At 35.8% G+C, this 20,524-nt stretch overlaps 2 protein-coding genes across 7 annotated transcripts; one reads left to right on the top strand and one right to left on the bottom strand.

Moving 5' to 3' along the window:
• Positions 1 to 5,433, top strand: LOC118062875 (putative glycerol-3-phosphate transporter 4). 3 transcript variants are annotated; one of them, XM_035076740.2, is made up of 4 exons: positions 1 to 1,528; positions 2,917 to 3,462; positions 4,269 to 4,313; positions 4,751 to 5,433. In XM_035076740.2, exons 1-3 carry the CDS (start codon positions 496 to 498, stop codon positions 4,304 to 4,306), a joined length of 1,617 nt encoding a protein of 538 aa, XP_034932631.1. In that variant the 5' UTR covers positions 1 to 495; the 3' UTR covers positions 4,307 to 4,313; positions 4,751 to 5,433. The 3 variants fall into 3 exon arrangements, with proteins under 3 accessions (XP_034932631.1, XP_034932630.1, XP_034932629.1); XM_035076739.2 differs by lacking the exon at positions 4,751 to 5,433 and adding an exon at positions 4,647 to 4,705; XM_035076738.2 differs by lacking the exon at positions 4,751 to 5,433 and having other exon boundaries at positions 4 to 1,528; positions 4,269 to 4,705.
• Positions 5,434 to 11,797: 6,364 nt separating this feature from the next.
• On the bottom strand, positions 11,798 to 16,083 carry LOC118062855 (uncharacterized). 4 transcript variants are annotated; one of them, XM_035076714.2, is made up of 7 exons: positions 15,862 to 16,083; positions 14,835 to 14,923; positions 14,653 to 14,728; positions 13,989 to 14,038; positions 13,537 to 13,872; positions 12,706 to 12,744; positions 11,798 to 12,355 (listed from the first exon to the last, which is right to left on the bottom strand). In XM_035076714.2, exons 1-7 carry the CDS (start codon positions 16,043 to 16,045, stop codon positions 12,179 to 12,181), a joined length of 951 nt encoding a protein of 316 aa, XP_034932605.1. In that variant the 5' UTR covers positions 16,046 to 16,083; the 3' UTR covers positions 11,798 to 12,178. The 4 variants fall into 4 exon arrangements, with proteins under 4 accessions (XP_034932605.1, XP_073264028.1, XP_034932606.1 ...); XM_073407927.1 differs by lacking the exon at positions 15,862 to 16,083 and adding an exon at positions 15,721 to 15,821; XM_035076715.2 differs by lacking the exon at positions 13,989 to 14,038 and having other exon boundaries at positions 14,851 to 14,923.
• Between the last annotated feature and the right edge of the window lie 4,441 nt (positions 16,084 to 20,524).

Raw genomic sequence — 20,524 nt, 5'->3', positions numbered from 1 at the left:
AAGCACGTATTATTCCAGTTCAAATTCCCAGATCCCGCCACGTACCCTCCGTTGCCCTTTACACCCTGTCCTCTCTCCCGCCATTCTCTCTTCCCCTCTCATCTCTCACATACCCCCCCTCCCACCTCCGAAAGCAAAACTTAAGGAAACCCTCTCTTCTCTAATACACGCGCTCCAGTCTCTTCTTTCTCTCTCGACTTTCAAACTCAAAGAACTCAACAGCTGAAGATTAATTATTGCTGGAAGCTACAATTTCTTGAAAAATTGGCTGGTTTTTCTAGTGAATTAGGTTCCTCTCAATCATTCATTGCTATAAAAACATAGCGGAATCTTAATACTTGCTAGGAGGCTGAGGATTTGACTCTGTTTCTTGTAAAATACCATTGCTTCCATACATGGAAATACCTGTCTTCTTTCTCGAAGAATGTGACAGTAGCTAGTTTATATTTTCTTTCTTGGTTTACTGGCTTGATAATCTTGCATGTTGTTTTAGATATGGCTAACAATTTAGACACAGCGAGGAATATCCCACCTGGGGTTTGGCTTATAAGGAAAATAAGAGGCAAAGATTGGAGTCTTAAGACTTATAGGTACATGGTTTTGTTGATTACTTTCATTGCATATACTAGTTACCATGCATCAAGAAAACCCAGTAGCATAGTGAAGAGTGTACTGGATCCTGAACCTGATAAGGCCTTAAATGTGTACCCTTGGCCAATTGGAAGTGTCTTTCTTAAAGATGAAATCTTGGGTAAAAACAAATATAAGTCTGAATATACAGGTTGGGAGCCATTTAATGGGAAAGGCGGGACAAAGAAATTGGGATTGATTGATGTTGCATTTCTTGCTTGTTATTCCTTGGGAATGTATGGTGCTGGTCATTTAGGTGATACATTGGATTTGAGGTTGTTTTTGTCTTCTGGGATGATTGGTAGTGGAATTTTTGCGGGGTTATTCGGTATGGGATACTTTTGGAACATTCATGTTTTCGGGTTTTATTTGGTTATGCAAATGGTTGCTGGGTTGTTTCAAGCCACAGGTTGGCCTTCTGTGGTGGCTGTAATTGGTAATTGGTTCGGGAAAAGGAAGAGAGGGTTAATAATGGGTATTTGGAATGCACATACTTCAGTTGGGAATATTACTGGCTCTCTTCTTGCAGCAAGTGTTTTGGAATATGGTTGGGGATGGTCTTTTATTGCTCCGGGGATGTTTATTGCACTAGCAGGGGTATTGGTTTTCTTGTTTTTAGCTCCCTATCCTGAGGATGTTGGATTTCCTTGTCCAAATGTCCCGGCAGCAAGGGCCGAGGCAGTACCCCGCGATGTAGAATCTCAGGCACAGAGCGAAGGTATTGTGGAAAAGGGGAAGAATGCTCCCATAAGAGAAGTGTCTGGGGTTAGGAGAAGCGTTGGGCTTCTCGAAGCTTGCATGATACCAGGAGTGCTATCATTTGCATTTTGCCTGTTCTTCGCCAAGCTAGTGGCTTACACATTTTTGTATTGGTTGCCCTTTTATTTGAGCCAGACAGGTATTTCTGCCCTCAATTTCTGCTATTAGAATTTTGTAATTTCATCGATAGCTAGCCTTCTTAAATTAGATATGTTGGTTTGTGCCATGTTGTTTTGAATATTGATTAGCAATACAAAAAGGAATTGCCAGTTGTAGGGATTCACTAATTTTCTGCAATTAATCAGGATCATGCTAGCATAGAAGGTTTCTTACAGTGGGCTAAGATCTCGTTGGTGCACTTGATTTTACTAAGTGGAGTCAGCTAGCTCCTATTGTATTTTTCAACAGATTAAGTAATTGGTTATCTCCTTTTTGCTCAAATGACATCTCCCCCATTTGCAGCTTTCACTTGATGTGATTTATTAAAAAAAGAAAAAAAAGACAGTGTTAGTCTTACAAATGGAGGCCATCAAAAGAATTCCGGAAGCCTGGAATATATTTTTGACTGTAGGTTGGGCAGTTGTCACCTCTTTGAAACAATTTCGTTTGATGGATCATGTGAAGAATTTGTAACTCATCTATTTAATTCATTCTCCGCTGCTATGACATGCACTTTTTATTTGCTGAAACAAAGTTTTGATTGGTTCTTTATTAATTCTTGTTGGAGCATTAGGTAAGAGTTGTGGTCATCATTTCATCTTCATTTAACTACAGTTTTGACATCAAAGTTTAAATTGAAAACGATGTTGTATTGTGCTTCCTGTTGACATTTTAAATTCTAATGTATCATCTGCTTTTGGACGAGTTTCACTTACTAATCTATTAGACATGCTTATTAGTGAATGTTGAGGACCTTTCCGACAACAGTTAAGGCTCGGGGCCAGGCATTGTCTTTAGAGGACCATCATACAAGATAGTTTCAAATTTCCAGTTGCAAGTTTGAAATAGTAATTTTATTGTCAATTATTGCAACAATTTGTCCTAAAATCGTTATCTGTTGTTTTTTTAAATAACACAAATACTTTTTGTAATGAATGTGTTATATGGAGTGTAATTTTTCTCTAGAAACCAAGACCATAAAAAAGACATATATAAACGCTGCAAATGCTGGTACAATTGTATTGACTAAAAAAAAAAAAACAATTCTTAGTACTTCCGTGCAGGCATTTTGAGAATGGTCATGCAGCCTCGATATAGAGCTGTTTTGCCACTTCGCACTAATATTAAGAAGCAGAGCATGAGGCTAGGCTTTAGGCAAGTAGATGAATCAAGAAATCCTTGTAAGATCAAATGAGATCAGGCATAATCTGTGCATGGATATTGTTATTGGAAAAGAGCACTTGCAGTAATTGGCGATGTTTATTTGTGAACACATAAATTTTTCATACCAAGTTTTTGCAGTTGTTAGAAATCCTTGCTAGATTATCCTGTTTTGTAGAGGTAATAGTTCAATTTTCTTAACTGCAGAAATTGGTGGAGAATATATGTCTGTGAAGTCAGCTGGAAATCTCTCAACCCTGTTTGATGTAGGGGGCATTGTTGGTGGAATTCTTGCTGGCCATATATCTGATAAACTTAGAGCTCGGGCTATTACAGCAGCCAGTTTCATGTATGCTGCAATTCCTTCTATGCTTTTGTACCGCATATATGGGAGTTTCTCGCAGACTATGAACATTGTACTCATGATGATTGCTGGCTTGTTCATAAATGGGCCATATGCACTTATCACAACTGCAGTATCTGCTGACCTTGGTACTCACAGTTCTCTTAGAGGGGATTCTCGAGCATTGGCAACAGTCACTGCCATTATTGATGGTACTGGATCAATTGGTGCAGCTCTTGGTCCTCTTCTCACTGGGTTTCTTTCAACTAAAGGATGGAATACAGTTTTTGTGATGCTGATGCTCAGTGCTCTCATCGCGGGGCTTCTCTTATCATGTCAGGTTGTCGCCGAAATTAATGATAAAACTAGTAAATTGATGCGTTCAACCAGTGGACTGCAAAGTTCTGAAGGTAATGCCATGAACTGGCTGAGATAATCCTGCATGCACACACACTGACAAAGTCACACATGTACCATTGTTTAACTTTTATAGGACATATATCTATGGATTATGTATCCTGAGAGAGAATATGAAATCTGCATTAATCTTATTGGTAATTGAAAATTTAAGATAAAAGGATAGAAACTAGTAAATTTCATAGTTAGGGGCAGCAGCAAGTTATTTTCCAGTAAAATTTATATGGCAATAAAATTTCCATTCTAGTTGCAGAATACCTCTGAACTGGAAGAAAATATTGTGTGTTTTTATATGGTTCACAATGTCCACCAGCCTACTGATGGTCATGTGAAGAAGAGATTAATCTGGAGTGGTAAGAGCAAGAAAGGGGGGAAGTGGGAGGGCTAGAATATATGGTGATGTCTGTTACTAAAATTCGTTTAGAATCACATCAACCCTACAGACAGTTCATTCCAAAATTGTATGGTGGAAGTTCTTTTTGCAGCTGACAACAACTAGTTTGGGAATGAAGAACATGTTAATTTGACTACAAGTGATATACTGATAATATCGTTTTCGCATTGCTTCTATAATTCTTATTCCTTCACTGTTTATCAATATTTCAATTCTATCTGTAGCTGTACTCTCTCTCTCTCTCTCTCTCTCTCTCTCTCTCTCACATATACGTACATACATACACGCATGCCTCTCTCTCACACATGCGTGCATGCATGTATGTCCTGTCCCCATTCCCACGTCACTCTATGATAATTTCTTTCCCCTTCCATACATGATCTATGCTCTTCATTTGTTTTGCAGTTCCTCCATCTCAACCACTTCTAAGTGAGCAGAGATGAAAATCAGGTATGGCGCCACGAAGCTTTTACAACACGAGTTAACCAAGAACAAAGTCAAAGGATAGGGTTATTGAAACAGTAAATTATTTGTCTTAAATAATGGGCACGAAGGCATGTTTCTGTAAAATTTTGATAGAGATAGGTTCGTGGTGCCTTTTTTCTGCAAGACGAGTACACTGATGTAGTAGGACGTCAGGTATTTTTGTCTCTGTGCCCCCGATTAAATTGTTCCAGTGAGCACCGAGGATGATGGAATTCACTGTTTCTCAACTGTCTCCATTTATACAGATTTGGCAGAACTGATGATGTTAGGTTTCTGCCATTGGTTTGTGGATTACAGGAGAAAACAGGCAGTTCATTTCTAAGAGAGCTCGATAGGCTCTCATTCTTCTGCCTTCCTTCCTTTCAATACCAAGCACAGCTCATATCGGATTTTCTTTGCAGACAACAAGGCTCGCTTAAACTTCCTTCTGGAGAGCGCGAGACATGGCTAATCTTGCAACCAACCGAAAATCCTTAGTGAGGAATAACATCCAGGTCTGATCAGGGAAATAAACTTTTAGGCAAAGTATAGAGAGAGCATCCTTTTAGTTAGTGGAAAGTTGCAACATATTTGTTAAGGTGCATGTCCTGTGATATTGGAGAACAAGTTCGTAGCATGCAGATCAAGCCATGAGACGTGTTGAGGTGTTTAGGACATGAAACAGAGGAGGGGTCAACAGAACACAAGACCTTGGAACCTAGCTGCTAGCTCCTCGAAAAATAAAAATTCCTCGCCAAGTTCTTTTTTCCAAGAAAACGATAACGATCTATACACAATACAAAACCAGAAATGAGAATACACAAACAATAATTGCAGAATTGGAAAGCCATGCTATTATCCACCAGCAATAAATTCCAATCGAAAACAAAAACGAGGAGGAGAAGTATGGAGAAGCACAAGAACGACCTGCTGTCTGATATCGAGTTTCTTGTTCCATCCTTCCATGATCCTGCCTTTCTTGCTCAATAGTTAATGTATGATGTTCGTGGCACTTGTCTTATGGATCCCTCACCCTCCTCGTGTAGATGTAAACATCTTCTCTATATCAGACTTTAATTCCCTTCTTGATGTTGCGCTGAATGGAATTTACTGTTGGAGGATATGTTCATTTAAATAAATTATAAATAAATAAGAAATTAATGTGGGATAGCCCTTCATTTTTTCTTCTTAAATAACTTTTGTTTTTTTATATATTTAATTCTTGATTTATAGTGGCTAATTAAATGTTGATAAAGGTATTAAAAATTGTTATTTTTTTAATCCTTCAACCCTTATCTTTCAAAACTCACTATAAAAAAAAAGGTAAAAAAAGAATTTAAAACTTGAATTTTTCTAATTTTTATGTACTCTTCATCATTTTAATGTTTTTTTATTATTACATAACGAGGGCCAAATTTTTTTTCAATAAAATTTATATTATTTTATATAAAGGAGGGGCTACGAAAATTTTCCTTGCAGGGGCTGGCCGCCACTACACGCTAGAGCTTTGAATTGATATTAATTGCAAGTTTGATTATATATTTAGTATATATGCTAAAGTTTTATTATTATTTTTGTGCTAAAACTATGTTTACCATTAGTTATATTTTTACATTATTATAGTTTTAACATGTTTAAATTCTAAGTTTTTTATTGAATATTTTTTATTTAATATATTTTTGTGATGATGAACTAAATATTTTTGTTGATTAGTCTAATATAGAGGTGAGCAAAAAAACTGAAAAACCGATAAAACCGAGAAAACTAAAAAAAAATAACCGATAAAACCGAACCATGAAAAAAAACCGATTAAAATTTTCAAAAAACTAATTGATTCGGTTTAGTTTTGGTTTTATAACCCTGAAACTGAAAAAACCAAACCAAACCTAAACCAGAAAAAACCGAGCCAAACCAATCCATAACAAAAAAAACCGAGTCAAATTGTTTGAACCGGTTTTTACTCTAAAAAAAAAACTGAACCAAACTGATCGGTTTGAACCAGATGCAGTTTTTTATTTTTTTAAAAAAAATTTAGTTTGATTATTTTTTTTTTATATAAAAATCAAATTGAATAGAAAATGATGACCCTGGATATATTTACAAATTTTGATTTATAGATCATTCATTACAGGATGGTCTCCACATCATGTTGTTCTACTGCTTTGAAATTTACTGTTGGAGGATCATCCATAGCCGTTGAACAATTTGTTCTGTTAAGTTCATGCTAAGTTTAGTAAAAATGAACAAAAGAAATAAGTTGTATCTTGTTGTTTTCTTGATTATGAAATTAAAATTAAAATTAAATTAAAAAAAACTCGTTATTAAGGTGGTTACGTTTCAATTAAGGTGATAGAAAAGAGAGAATGACCGGCTTTCCACTTTTCAATTATAAAAAATTGCCAGATTCGTTTCCATTGAGGCAGTATAGGCGAAGAAGTAAACGTATATTAATATGTTTGATTTAAGTGTATCTAATATAAATTTCCAGTGAGACTTCGTCGTTGTATCCCATCGAGATGGTGTTTTCAAACAACCTGGAACCAGCCAGCTTGCAGCCATTGACAACGAAGTATCCATCAGCCTGGATTACGACTCTTCGAATCATAGAACACCCAAACTTGCTTTCCTCTCATCCGATGTATCGTGTCGGCTCTGATTGAATTCAAGATATTGAATCGGAGGGTTAGATTATAGCTAGTGATGATACAGTAAATTTGTTCAAATAATTATAATTAAGCAGCCCAGACAGAGCCGTTTCTGTCGTTTTAACCCTATGAGATTATTTGGGTCTCCACCTAGTACCATAAAATGTTCCTTGCTATGGATACACATTACTTTTCTCGCATATTAACGATAACTATAAACAATCAGTGTTTTACTTTGGAGCAAATTACTTTAGATCATGATTGCTTTTAATATGAATTGTATTGTTTGGTATTGTAGAGTAAACTATTATAGATTATGAGAAATTTCACTGTGAATTGTACTATTTGATGAGGTATGATGAGGTTGCAGATCATAGGCGCTTGGCTGCCAACCTCGTTGTGAAGAATAGCAAATTTGTTTAGTGAAGCATGATAAGGTTGTAGACTCGTTCTCCTGAGTTTACAGACCTACACGCTGGCTATAGACCTGCTTACCAGGGTCTTTTTTTGACCTACATCTAGGTTCTGCAAACCCTCTTAGGGGTTAGAGACTCGTACGGTTGGGTCTACAAACCCTATAAAGAAGAAAAATAAAAATAAAATTATTATTATTGTTGTTGTTATTATCATAGTTAATAGTTAATAATTAATTAAAAGTATTAATATTAAGAATATTATTATTGTGATATAAATATAATGATTTTTATTATAATTAATATTATTAATATTAAAAATATTATAATTTTGATTATAATTAATATTATTCTTATAATAATTTATAAATTTGTAGAAATATTATAAATATTGAAAAGAAAAAATAGACTTGATTTGTATGGTAAAACTAAAGAATTAATATCACTATTATTGTTGTTGTTATTATCATTAATAAAAAAATTTTAAAAATTATTATTGCTATCAAAAAAACCATAAATTTTTTTTACTGAAAAATATAAAAACTTGGATACAAACATCTAACACCAGAGCTGTCAAGCCCTGGGCGCGAGGCTAGACCCGCATACCTGACCGCAGCCCCGGGCTGCACACACCTGGCGTGGAGTTTGTTCAGTCCTTGGAGATAGGGATTGGCCTGTGCGCTTGGTTGCAGACCCAAGCGAGCAGGTCTATAAGCCCGCACCCAAGCTCTGTAGACTTGCACGCAAGGGTTGTACATCCAAGTCATTACAATGTATCACCATTTTTTCATTTCACTTTCCTATATTTATTTTTTATTATTTAGTTATTTAACATCATGTTGTTGTTTAATATTTAAGCTTAGCTAGGTAGATGTTAAAACGAAGGCAAAATGAATTTTTTTAAACCAGATTATGTTTAAACGGGGTGACCAGTACGTTCTTGGCCCACTAAGTCAAATAAACCACACACTTTTTTTTTTCATATTTATTAATACATATGGGGATTGATTAATTTAATCTAATATACTGATAAGTTATTTATTATCATTTCAAATATTTTATCACGTGTATAAAAAAAATAACAACACTCACACTTGTTGTCGCACAAATTTTATGCAATAATTGGCTTTTAATCTTGCTCCCAACGAATCACGTGCACCGGACCTAGTGATACAAGAAAACTAACTGTAAGTCTTCCAGTAACCGGATCAATATGAGTCATTGAAAGTGGAAAGACTGCAGCTTATTTTTTTGGGATAAAGATAGGGTTCCACTGCACAAGTCACGTGTTAGCCACTGTGTCCTGTTGCATGAAACATCCACGCACTCATAGGTTATAGGACCGCATCCTAATGTAATCTCCAAACTCTCTGTCCTAGCAATCTATATATCAACCTCGACACTCCTCCTTCTTGTGCACCTGCACATAAAACGTCTCTCTACTCTTTAGCTCTCTCAAACCCCAATTCATTTCACACCCTATACTCGTAAGAGTCATGGCTTTCTCACGTGCCATGCTCATGCTAACCCTAATGCTAGCTCTCATAGCCACCTCCATTGCTCAAGGCCCAATATCATTACCACCAACAATGCCACCAACAAGTGTCTCAACCCCACCATCTAGCAGTGCTGCACCCCCAACAAATACACCCACTCCACCACCTGCCATGACACCCTCCCCAGTCTCGTCACCTCCACCAATGATGTCCACACCTCCTTCAGCAATGAGCCCTGGCCCAAGTTCAAGCCCACCTGCACCACCGGCTCCTGCAACTTCACCACAGGCTCCTGCACCTTCACCACGGGCTCCTGCACCTTCACCACCGGCTCCTGCAACACCAGCTCCAGCTGTGCCGCCAGCAGGAAATGGAGCTTTTGTTCATGGAAATAGAATGGCCTTGTCGGCATTGCTTGGAGGAGTAGCATTTCTGTTTGTTTAGTTACAACATTTCATGTAAGAGCTTAGCTTGATGTAGATTATGATCATGATGTTATCTGTGTATTCTTTTTGTCTTTTAACTTTGCTTTTCTTGTTTCTTCTGGATGATTCTTCGATGACCTGCATTTGTTTTTGAATGTTTTAGAGATTTAATTAATTGTGTTGCAGCTCTTGTGTAGAAGCATTTTGGCTTCAGCTGAATAAAGATCTTGTTCTTGATCGTCTTCGTATTATGCCTGCCCGTTTCCTGATATTTTACTTGCAAGACTTCAAACTTCTTGATATCTGAACTATAAAGGAGATTGGTTTGATTCTGAAAGCAAGAATTCATGTACGGTTACCCTAGCAAGCAAGAAAAGACACTCTTCTGATCAATGTAAATCAGTGGAGAGCCATTGTTAAATGATCATTTATGGCATAAATTTTAATCCTATTTTACTTATCAACCGAGCCTGATTATGACATTAAACATGCTTTACAACTAACGGTAAAGTAGAGAAAGTTAGGTGGGTGCTTGATGCGAGTAGATGGATGCTAGTGAAGAACAAGTGTGGCTGGAGGTGGCGGGGAAGGAGTGGAGAGGAAAAGTTTGAGGTGCTAGCTGTTGAGGTAGAATTTATGTGGACGAAAGATAAGGTCAACGTCTTTTGGAAATGGCGAGATATCCTACGGACTTTTCTTTCAAGTATGGCCAATTCGAATAGTGATGGGAGCAGAAGACGACGATGGCTGGTGCGGTGGGGCTGTCATGAAACAAATGAACGTGTAAGAAAGTGACCTTCACATGGTGTGTTAGCCACCGCTCCCACAAAGATAAAGATGTGTGGTGAGAGCGAGGGGAGGGGAGGGGAGATTTTTCAGTGCTTTAACATTCTGAACCTCAAAAACTAGTCTTGATACAAAACCGCTCCAGAACACGGCCGGGCATATTATGAGATGAAGGCACCACCATTCACTTCACTCCCTGTGTTTCAATATTCCTTTTGTATCATGCTGTTCGCATCTCAAAGACACCCACGATGCTTCCTCTCACATTAAGTATTCATGGATGCTTAATTAAAGTAGATACAACACTAACTAATCACGTAGTTAGGTAAATTTGAAAAACAAATGGAGTAATTAGTCACAGTTCAGAACTTCTAATACGGGACCATAAATCATAAGAATTAAAGTAAAAAAAGAAAGAAGCTTTTAAAACAAAAAAAAGCTAAAAAAGAGAAGAAAGCTTTTGAGAAAAAAAAAAAAAAAAAAAAGAAGAAGGAGAATTAAAGATATGCAAAAGTTATAATATTTTTATTAATTATCAAAACTATCTCTTAAAATAACAAAAAAATATATATAAATAATAAATTCTAAAATATCATGTTATGGGAATCGGCTATCAAATCAAACTGTTTAACATGGTGACCTCTGATGCTATTATTATTCGTTCCACTATATACATGTAGGGAATAGAGAATAAATTCCGTTTGTAAGAAGAAACTGGAATCTCATGCCACATACTCAGAAGGCACTGTTTCACATAAAAAAATCACAAAAAAATGCCTTGGATTCCACTTCAAAGGACTGCTTGAGTAACAGTCATGAAAACCTTTCTTCACCTTTTTATCCACCAAAGGTATGGTGCCAAAGCATGCATTCTTCGAGAAAACTCCACCTCAAAGTCAAAACCCACAAACTTAACTGAGTCAGGTTGACTGGCTAGTTACTATTGACAGTTAAGTTCTGAGTCCTATGATACTTCATCTTACTTCACCACACAAAACAACACAATTTTCATGTCATTTTCTTGAGACTAGTAAATGAACACCAAATCTTTTTACTGCAAACACTAAAAAAAGAAGAGTTCTCTGTTGCAGCTATCATTTTTGTCCTGCACAACTTAACCCTACATTTAGACGTGGTGAATGAAGATGTTCTCGAGCTAGTTTGTAGAAATACAAAAACGGAAACATGTCGCAACGCATGCTGACATGGCATGTCCAGGTCACAAAATCCATTTTATTATAATGGCCTGAATATGCCTCATCACCATCTTTTTCTGTCATTAATCTGCACGCCACCAGCTATACAGAGCGTTTCCAATTGCAAAATAACCGGGTTAGAATATTTTTTTTAACCTCAGTTAACTCTTTCTTGGTCTTGGCATGTTTCTTAAAATGAGTTGGGTTAGATATTTTCAATCCGGTTGGGCAGCTACACCTGCTTTTGCTGTCCTAAAGTTATTGACTTCCAATTACAGCCTGTAAAACTGTTTTGCAGCCAAAAGCTTAAAGATATTTGTTCCTTTTCCTTTTTTCCTTTTTCTATTTTTTTGGTATATTCATAGCATTCATTTGTTCAGGGAAAAATATGCAAAACGTGCCCTACCAATTACAGTCATCAAAACAACAAGGTCTCTAGGTGCAGATATAGACCAAAACCAAAAGTTGACATGTTCACCTATGAGAACTCAAAGCCGCACAAGTTAGATTTAACAGCAAAGACAAGCATTATTAAAAATGAAAATTTCAGTCCGTCGACTAAAAAAACAAATCTTTTTTAAAAAGGTTGAAGCTTAATGAATATATGTAGAGAGTTGAAAAAGTAAATGTAGGTCAATGAATGGTTAGATTACCTTCTGGCTCAGAAACTCTTCAAGCCTTTGGATAGATGAACTTTAATCAATTATTTGCAAGAATACCTGCATCTACCTATACAATCTCATATCCCCTCTTTGTATAGAATTGATGCCTCCTGAGAATGGTCCTTCAAAATTGCATTTGAATCTGGGGCAGAACATCCAAATAGCTCAAAAGGGGCATTCATCGAGATCTTAATGATCAAGAATATGAGAAATTTAGTCATCTTCATCTACTTTTTTCTCTGTCTTCTTCGGCACTCAAAGCAATCAGTGCAAGGAGATTTATTTATAGTTGAGTGACTGGCCTGGAGCTTGTTGGGTGGTATTTTTAGGTCTTCCACAAGTATCTGACGAAGCTTTTGATTCTCCTCCATTAGCTCTTCAATGATTTGCTGGTGTCTCAACACCTGAACAGGATAGATTTAACTTGCTAGAACATTTAACAAATTTATGTAAAGATATTAAACTAAAGAGTTGTTAACTAGTGGAAGAGTTTGCATCCTATAATAGTCATATGTGATGTATGTAAAGAGTGAACCAATTCAAGCAAATTTAGGAACTCCAGTTATGATTTGTTACTACATTGGATGATTCATTAAAAACTATCCTTGAAAGGGGGGAAAGAAACTTCATATTAAAAGCCATTGCATTCTACCAGAATTCCAAATCACCAATGCAAATTTTCACAGAAACAGCATCAAGTTGATAGAATAGCTTCATGATGCATAGGGAAATACTGATCAGCATGTAAGTTTACCATTTGAAGCATGTTGTTTTCTGACCGCAATCGTCCAGCCTGTAGACATATGATCCATGAATCAGATAGAAAATTGTAATACTTCAGGCCATGATATTATCATCTCAAGTCAAGTGAAATTAGGTTTGTTATGTTTATGACAGGGAACTTTCAGTTGAAAATGTGTAAAACTGAAGTGCCAAATTTTGAGGATCTAAAAACAGTGCTTCCTTCAATTGTCCCCCCCAAAGGACTGTGTAATTATTTGTATTTGTGCACTCACAACTTACACCAACAGCTTAAAAGCAAATATTATGCACCATACATACAGATTCCAGAGATAAGTTCCAACAGTTTTCAGATTTGAAGTAGGTCAAATCATTGGACACGATAGAAGCACAGAACACTAACTCTTAGCTTTAAATTTTTTCCTTCAATTCTATATAAAGACAGATTCTGACAAAAGCTACTCATATTCTTGTTTTGAACTGAAAAAATGAACCTGTCTACTTCATAGTTCAATTGGTGTTTTTATCCTCTAAAGGGAATTTTATTCTCCATTATCAAAATGGAAATGGTTTTGGCCATAGAGGATCGACCTAAGCAACTGAATCATATTCTAAATATAGCAATAAAATATCACTAATGAAAGCAATTACCTCCAAAATTGAAACAAATGGAACTACTGGCTTTCTAACATTACGCTTCCTAATACCCTTTTCCTTAACAGAAAAGGAAACCTATGGCCCCAAGCTGATGTCCAAGGACCAGCCAATTGAAACACCCGAGGGACAAATTGCATCACTCATCTATTAATCAAGCACGAGATAAAAATATATTAATCATACTTACCAATTCATTTATGTCAGTGCCATCTTCTTTCAGAATAGGATTTTGGAGAAAACTGCTAATCACCTTCTCTGTTCGGCTACCAAAAGAAGTATCACTGCCTTTTGAAGTGGAACTTTCAGAACTTGAATGTGAACTAACATTTCCATATCCATACAGACTTTGAGATGTTTGATCTGGGAGTTTTCTTGCTAACTGAGTAATATTTCCCAATGGGTTTTGGATTGAAGATTCAGTCAACATGCTCACGCCACTTTGCAAAGACATTGGAAGGGCACCTTGACCAATTGATAAATTAGGTGCTATTCCAAGTTTTGTCATCATCTTCATCAATACTTCCTGAGAAATTTGGCATCCAAATTTCAGATAAACAAGTTGTGAACTTGAAATAAAGTTTGTGCATGTATATTTGAATGTATGATGTATTTATGCTGTGAGATATTATAATTACATACTAGAAAACAAGCTTGCATCTTCTGCACTGCCCCAGGTTTCACAGCAAGACCTGACATATAAAATTTTTGTTTTCAGCTATCAAATGTGTGGATAATGATAAGGTGAAAGGGGCTTGGTGAGAACAACATATTTAAATAGGCTAGCAAACCTATCACAAGACCAATTTTTAAACATATCCATTATGATTCATTTCAAAATTCTGGAAATGTAAGATATTCCAACTGAAGTCTTGATATTTAGGATAATAAGCCCAAAAATATCAAAGGGAACTAAGTTGTGTTTCCAGGACAAAGCATTATACTGAAATTCAAATAAAAACATGAAAATGCTCAAAGCTTTGGATAACAACCTAGGTAGAGCAAAAGGAGGAACAATCAGAAGAATCCTCAAAAAGTTGTGTGTGTGTGTGTGAGTGTATTCTAGTAAATCTTTCTAGATCACAATAAATTCATGTCCAAGCAGTCCAAAAGCAGAGACAAACAAAACAATTAGGTGAAATCCATCATCATTTCCTGTATCAGCCAGCTAGACAAATGTCACGCATGCTAATACAATGGCAAGCCAGAATAAGTGTCTGGTAAGAGTCCACATTGTCAAAGCGAAAAATATTGCAGTAATATTAAGCACTGACTGCTTCTTCAGAAGACATAGCACATGGCATACCAATTCCAAAGCCATGGCCGAAACCAACTCCACATCCAACGCCTGCTTGAATGTTCTTAGCTCCCAGCTTCCAAAGCTGTAGAATGAGACATGAGAATTGGGGGATCAGATCAATTTAACTTGCCAAACCATATGAAAAAACATTAATAATATGCATTGATAGGAATGAACATTCGACTTACTGCAGTATTTACATGCCTGGTAATTCCAGAAAAGGCATCAGTTGCGCCTCTAGTTGCACTCATTACTTGGCCCACCATTGGCAATGCACCTAGGATATAGTTCAAATCACAATTGGCAAGTTAACAACCAAATAACATGTTGAAAAGATTCAGAGATGTCCTTAGAAATGGTATCACCTATTAAAAAAAAACAACATTTTGTGCCTATTGGAATCAACTTTGACCCCAAAGTCTAACAATTATCCATGTGAAATTACTTAAGATTACGATCACAAATCATGTACAGGTAGGTAGTGGCTGACTTCATTAATTGACATTTACAGGATGATCAAAGAAAACAACACTTTGAATTCAAGGACTATGGTCAACAAGAACATGTACTGGGACTTGACAATTCCAAAAGGAATTGTTTTGGATCAGTTCAAAATTCCAAACGGTTATCTGTGGTGATTAAACTCTTTTCTTTCCTATTTTTTCTTTCTTTACCTTCGATGTAGTAACATCTTTTATTGCAGGCAATAGAAGGCACTGACAAATGCAACCAGAAGAAAAGGACTATCATCGAAACATCCAATTGCAACTCAACAAAATGAAACATGCACAAAAGATTAACCTGACTCTTCAAAAAACCAAAGCTTTCAAATTCTTATCTTAATTGGAACATAGAACACCAATAAACAAACACAAACCACTGATATAAATACTGTAAGCAAAACGCAGTCACATTAATTAATAGGAACACTAAACACAAATGCTTCTTCCCACTCAATAAAAAAAGTCAAACACAAAACTTCTCCTCGTTCCCACATTTTCCAATCAACCAAACAAAAATCACACATTTTGAAACAAAAGAAAAGAAAGAAAGAAACATAAAACGATAATTTACATGGAGTTTTAGGGATAGATTTCTCATGGGTTTCTTCAACATTCTTGGGTTTAAACAACCCACCAAAAAAAACCATCATGCAATAGGCAAGTATAAAGAATGGAACTTTGAGAGATGAAAAACGAGCAACAGGGAGTGTACCCATATTTATAGGCATGCCTTGACCAATACCAATACCACAGCCAAAACCAAAGCCAGTAAATACTTGAAGTACTTTGAAAGTAAAGGGATTCTCTATTTTGATTCCTTGCATAGGCTTTTTCTCATTTGTCACTACAATCCTACTGTTACTGTAATCGCTGCTGCCACCACTGCTGTTCTCCATTTTCTTCAATAAGCCTCTCTCTTTCTTTTAAAAAACCTCTTTATTCTGCATATTTTCTCCTCCTAAGCAAATTATATTTTTTCTGTCTCTCAATATAATCTGCGTCCTCTGGTAAAATAAAACCCTTTTTGGTCTTTATTTATTTTATTACAAGGGAAAAAACATAATTAGGTGAGATGAGGATGAGAGATTAGCATTGTTGTTTCCCTGCTAACTGGAGGTTTAGGTAATTTTCTATGCACTCGGACATGGTGCAGGCAGTTAAATGGAATATCCATGGAGATTTCTATTTAGAGACATGGATAAAGACTAATTGAGAGATGATATTGAGAAGAGTTGAATTAACTAAAATAGTCTTGGGTTTTTTTTAATCATATCAAAATTTGGCGCTTTATAGGATGAGATATTGTGGCATCAATACTTAAGCGTTTTCAATCATAGAGGAAGAACTTCAACTAGGAGATTGTTGATGCTTATATTTCGTTCTGTATGTCTGGTTTTTTTTACTCAAATATGATTTTTTTCATTCTATATTCTTTATAATAGTTATAAACCCGCTTTAAAGCGATGATGAAAATATCAATTATGTTTTTTTAGATGGTATGCTTATTTTCAAGAGAAGCCAAATTTCAGGGTATGGTACAACACCTAAGTAGATTAATATAATGTTGTTGAAAATACTTTACATATAACATTGTTATTTTGTGTTATAAGCTCTAAGTTGTTTTGTATATTTTGTATGTATTTTCTTGGGCCTAAAAGTTAATCGTAGTTTTCAAAATTCATCTTATATAAACACATGGAGATATTCAATTTCAGCAGCTTGTATCATTATTAATCTCATTTTGGGTGGAGGTTTTTTTTTCATGATGAGTATTGCAGTGAAATTTAAAGAGAGATTGATGGCGGGAAACACTTTTAAGGCTAGAACTTATTAAGGCTCCATTTTAAGTCAGAAATGCGGCCAAGAAGTTCGTGCGGTAGAGAGGAGAATCCTTCTAGAGACTCTTGTCAGTGAGCTTCCGTCAGAAGTAGTTCGTTTCTATTCAGGGCTGGCAAAGATGGAGAGAAGAGAGAATGGCAAAATGCTTCTTGAACTTGTGGACGGGACGAGGCTACTTGCAAAGGTTAATCAGTTTTAGTATTATCCATGCAGAGCTCAATCATGGCGGCCTAACTAAGATAACTTGGCCTTTCCATGCTTTAGTTGTTTGTTCAATGTATACATTCACAAATAATACTAAAGATTTGCGATTTCACCATATGAGCACTGTAGCAAATGATCAATACCGTGACTGTGCGCTTAGATGAAACTGTCATGAACTATGATCTTTGGACATAGATGCGGGACAAAGTTACAGAGAAAATAAACAAACACCAGTTTACAGCTTATACCAGTATGTTTCTATTTTCTGATCTGTGCGTCCTTCATACCTTCAACAGATTGTTTTTGGCTGCTTGCAAAGTGTATGGGATTCTCTGAACCCAAGTATGTAGGGCACTGTTCATTCCTAGGGCTTGTTTTTATGCAGATGGGAAGCCATTGAACCACAAGTGAATTCGTCCTTGTGAGGGGATTGCGTGCTGGATATGTTCCTGTTTCTCAAGAAAAAGAGGGTACTGTTTTATCTGCTTCAACAGCCCATCTCCAGGTCAGCGATCCTAATCCTGGATGACCTGCTTTTAATCCAATGAAATGCTGATTTCTGAGGTGTTTGATATTACAGCAGAGATTGTTTTCAAAGTTTTTTTACTTGAAAATATATTAAATTGCAAAAAGAAAAATATTATGGTTTTTCTTTTTCTCCTTGTGTGCAGCAGCAATTAGCTCTACTATGAAGTCAGCTTTCATAAGGCGGGGAGAAACCCACCGAAGCATATTAGCAATTGCTCTACTTATTACCAACAACCAAACTTACACATAAATCAAGTGAAATTTGGAATCCACTTCAGCTTTTACAATAGCTGTGAGGCTTAGGAAAATCGAACCCAAAAGAGGAAAATGAAGACTGTAAGCTAGCACACAGCATATTTTCCCAATGGTGCTTCGCTTGTTAGAAAAGTCTACTTGCTCTAAATAGTCCATATTTTAGTATTTGGTATTTGGGGCGATCCTACCATCCCAAAGAAAAGGCCACATTGACAAGATTTTGGTTAGAGCAAACGTGGATAGTATTTGAGATGATTGTCCTGGCCTGTAATGATTCTGGATGGTGACGGCCTACAGGAATCTCGATTTGGAAGAGTCTGGTTTAGGTTTTTGATAAGGGGCCATTAGAGATGTGCAACACAGTAGAGAGACCAAATGCACCATTAAACCAAAAATATTGTATGCATTGAGTTGCATGTAAAGAAAACTGTGTACCATAAGATTTATACAGGCATATATAAAGATGCGACGAAAAAAATTGAGTTGTTTTTGCATTTCACTCACAAACTGGTGTCAATTTTACAAGAGCTCAGTGATAATGCTTCTGCTCAAGTAATGCGGTGGCCTTTTGGCTAGATGAGAGGTAAATAGGATTGGATTGAAATCCTTGAGCTCAAATTCTGCACCAACCTGCCCCATGAACTTGATTCCATCGAGCATGTGATTGATTCTCAAATCCTTGACTCTGCCAAAACACAATTAGCAGCATGATCAGAAAATGATTTGATTAAAAAGGAATTGCATGATGATACATGCATACTTTTATCGCCATGTGATTTACTATCTATCTCTACCTAAGATCATTTTGTGGAACGCAAATCAGTGGAAAAATTTACAGTCCCTGCACATCCTCGGATAAGAGAAAACTATATACTGCTCAGTACATGGGATTCTGAAGGAGTTGCAATTACGTAATTATTCAGTGTGATAGGAGATTAGGAGATACAGGGTTCGCTAACAAAACAAAAGGGAAAAGAAAGGCCGCCAACAAAAATCTGTGATGCAAGCATTAAGAAATTCTTTTGTAACAAAATAGTGTTCAATACCATACAATCTCATCAAGCAAGAAAAGATGAGGCATGAATAAGAGTTGACCATATGAATTCAAACAATAATATTCTGCCCACAAATTCTTAAGATTGTACAGGAAGTTTCCATATCTAAGAAGAAAAAATTCTTACAAATGAACTGTTCATTTTATAGTTAAAGATATCATTCTCAGTCTAACAGTAAACTTTAAACCAATAGGTCAATTAACAAGATACCATCACAGTACATGGGATTGGATGAAAATATTTAGATTGATTGAAGAATAAAACTGCAAATAAAGCAATCGATCATTAACCGTATCGGTTCAGAGAAAAGAAGGAACAAAAAATAAACAGGAAGAAGAGAGGATTTGAGAACCTATGGGGGTGGAGAAGAACCAGAGAACGATGGCACAGAGAGCAAGAACGAGAGGGATGACATGGATTGCATTCTCAGCAGATCTGAGACGGGACCTTTCCTTCTTTGCAACGTGAGAAGCTGGATCATAGGTCGGCAGTTCATGGTGGTCTTTGTCAGTGTTTGTGTTGTTGAACAACTCTTCAGTCACTATGGAACTGCTCGGTGATCTCTGCATCTTGAGAGAGAGAGAGAGAGAGAGAGAGATCTTCTTCTTCTTTTTTTAAGGGGGGTGGGTGGGGGGCGTCGAAGTGGGTTCCGACTTCCGACAATGCATTTTTTAATACGGGCCAGTTTAGCATTCTGTTCCAATTTTATTTAAAAAACAAAACTCAAAAAAATTAAAATTAAATTTATTTTTTTTATATTTTTAATTTATTGATATTAAAAATAAATTTTTAAATATATATATATATAATATTTTTAAATAAAAAATATTTTTAAAAACAATCCATTTTCTCAAGTAAACCTATAATCTTGTTAGAAAAAAAAACACCAATAAATTTATTTTTTAAAACTAATGAAACATGCTTTTACAAGAATAAGTGATATACATACACACAAACACGAAAGCACACACATAACACAGTTAGTTATTAAAAGTTGATACCACATGCTTCCGTTAAGGGTCGGACACAAATTTTTTAAAACATAAGGGAAAATTAAACTCCGTACAACATTTAAATTTAAAAAACTTCTACCCAACTTTTTTATTGATATTTAGTCAATTTGTCAACCTCCCAGCCAGTGTTATAAAATTGAATTAATTTTTTTATTTTATTATGTAATAAAAAATAACAAGATTAATTAATCATCAACCCAAAATTTAAAAAAAAATCAACAAAAAATCAAATTAAATAATGAATTAATTTTTTATTTATTCAGTTTTTTTAATCTTTAAGCTGCTAATGTTTTCAATTTTGCCCTTAAAAATTCTTTTTGTTGACCTAGATATTTTCATTCTCTTTTTTGTTCTTGCAAGTGCCCCAAGTATCAGAATTTATTTCAGGATTTCATGACATGTTAATTTCACATGGAAAAGTTTATAATTGCTGTAAAATGACAAAATTAAAAGGACAAGGATCATCATTGTTCATCCTCTT

This window comes from Populus alba, chromosome 3 (assembly GCF_005239225.2).
Source record: "Populus alba chromosome 3, ASM523922v2, whole genome shotgun sequence".
Classification (NCBI taxonomy): Eukaryota; Viridiplantae; Streptophyta; class Magnoliopsida; order Malpighiales; family Salicaceae; genus Populus; species Populus alba.
Note: the sequence above shows the minus strand (reverse complement) of the source record. Positions and strands in the feature narration are given on the sequence as shown.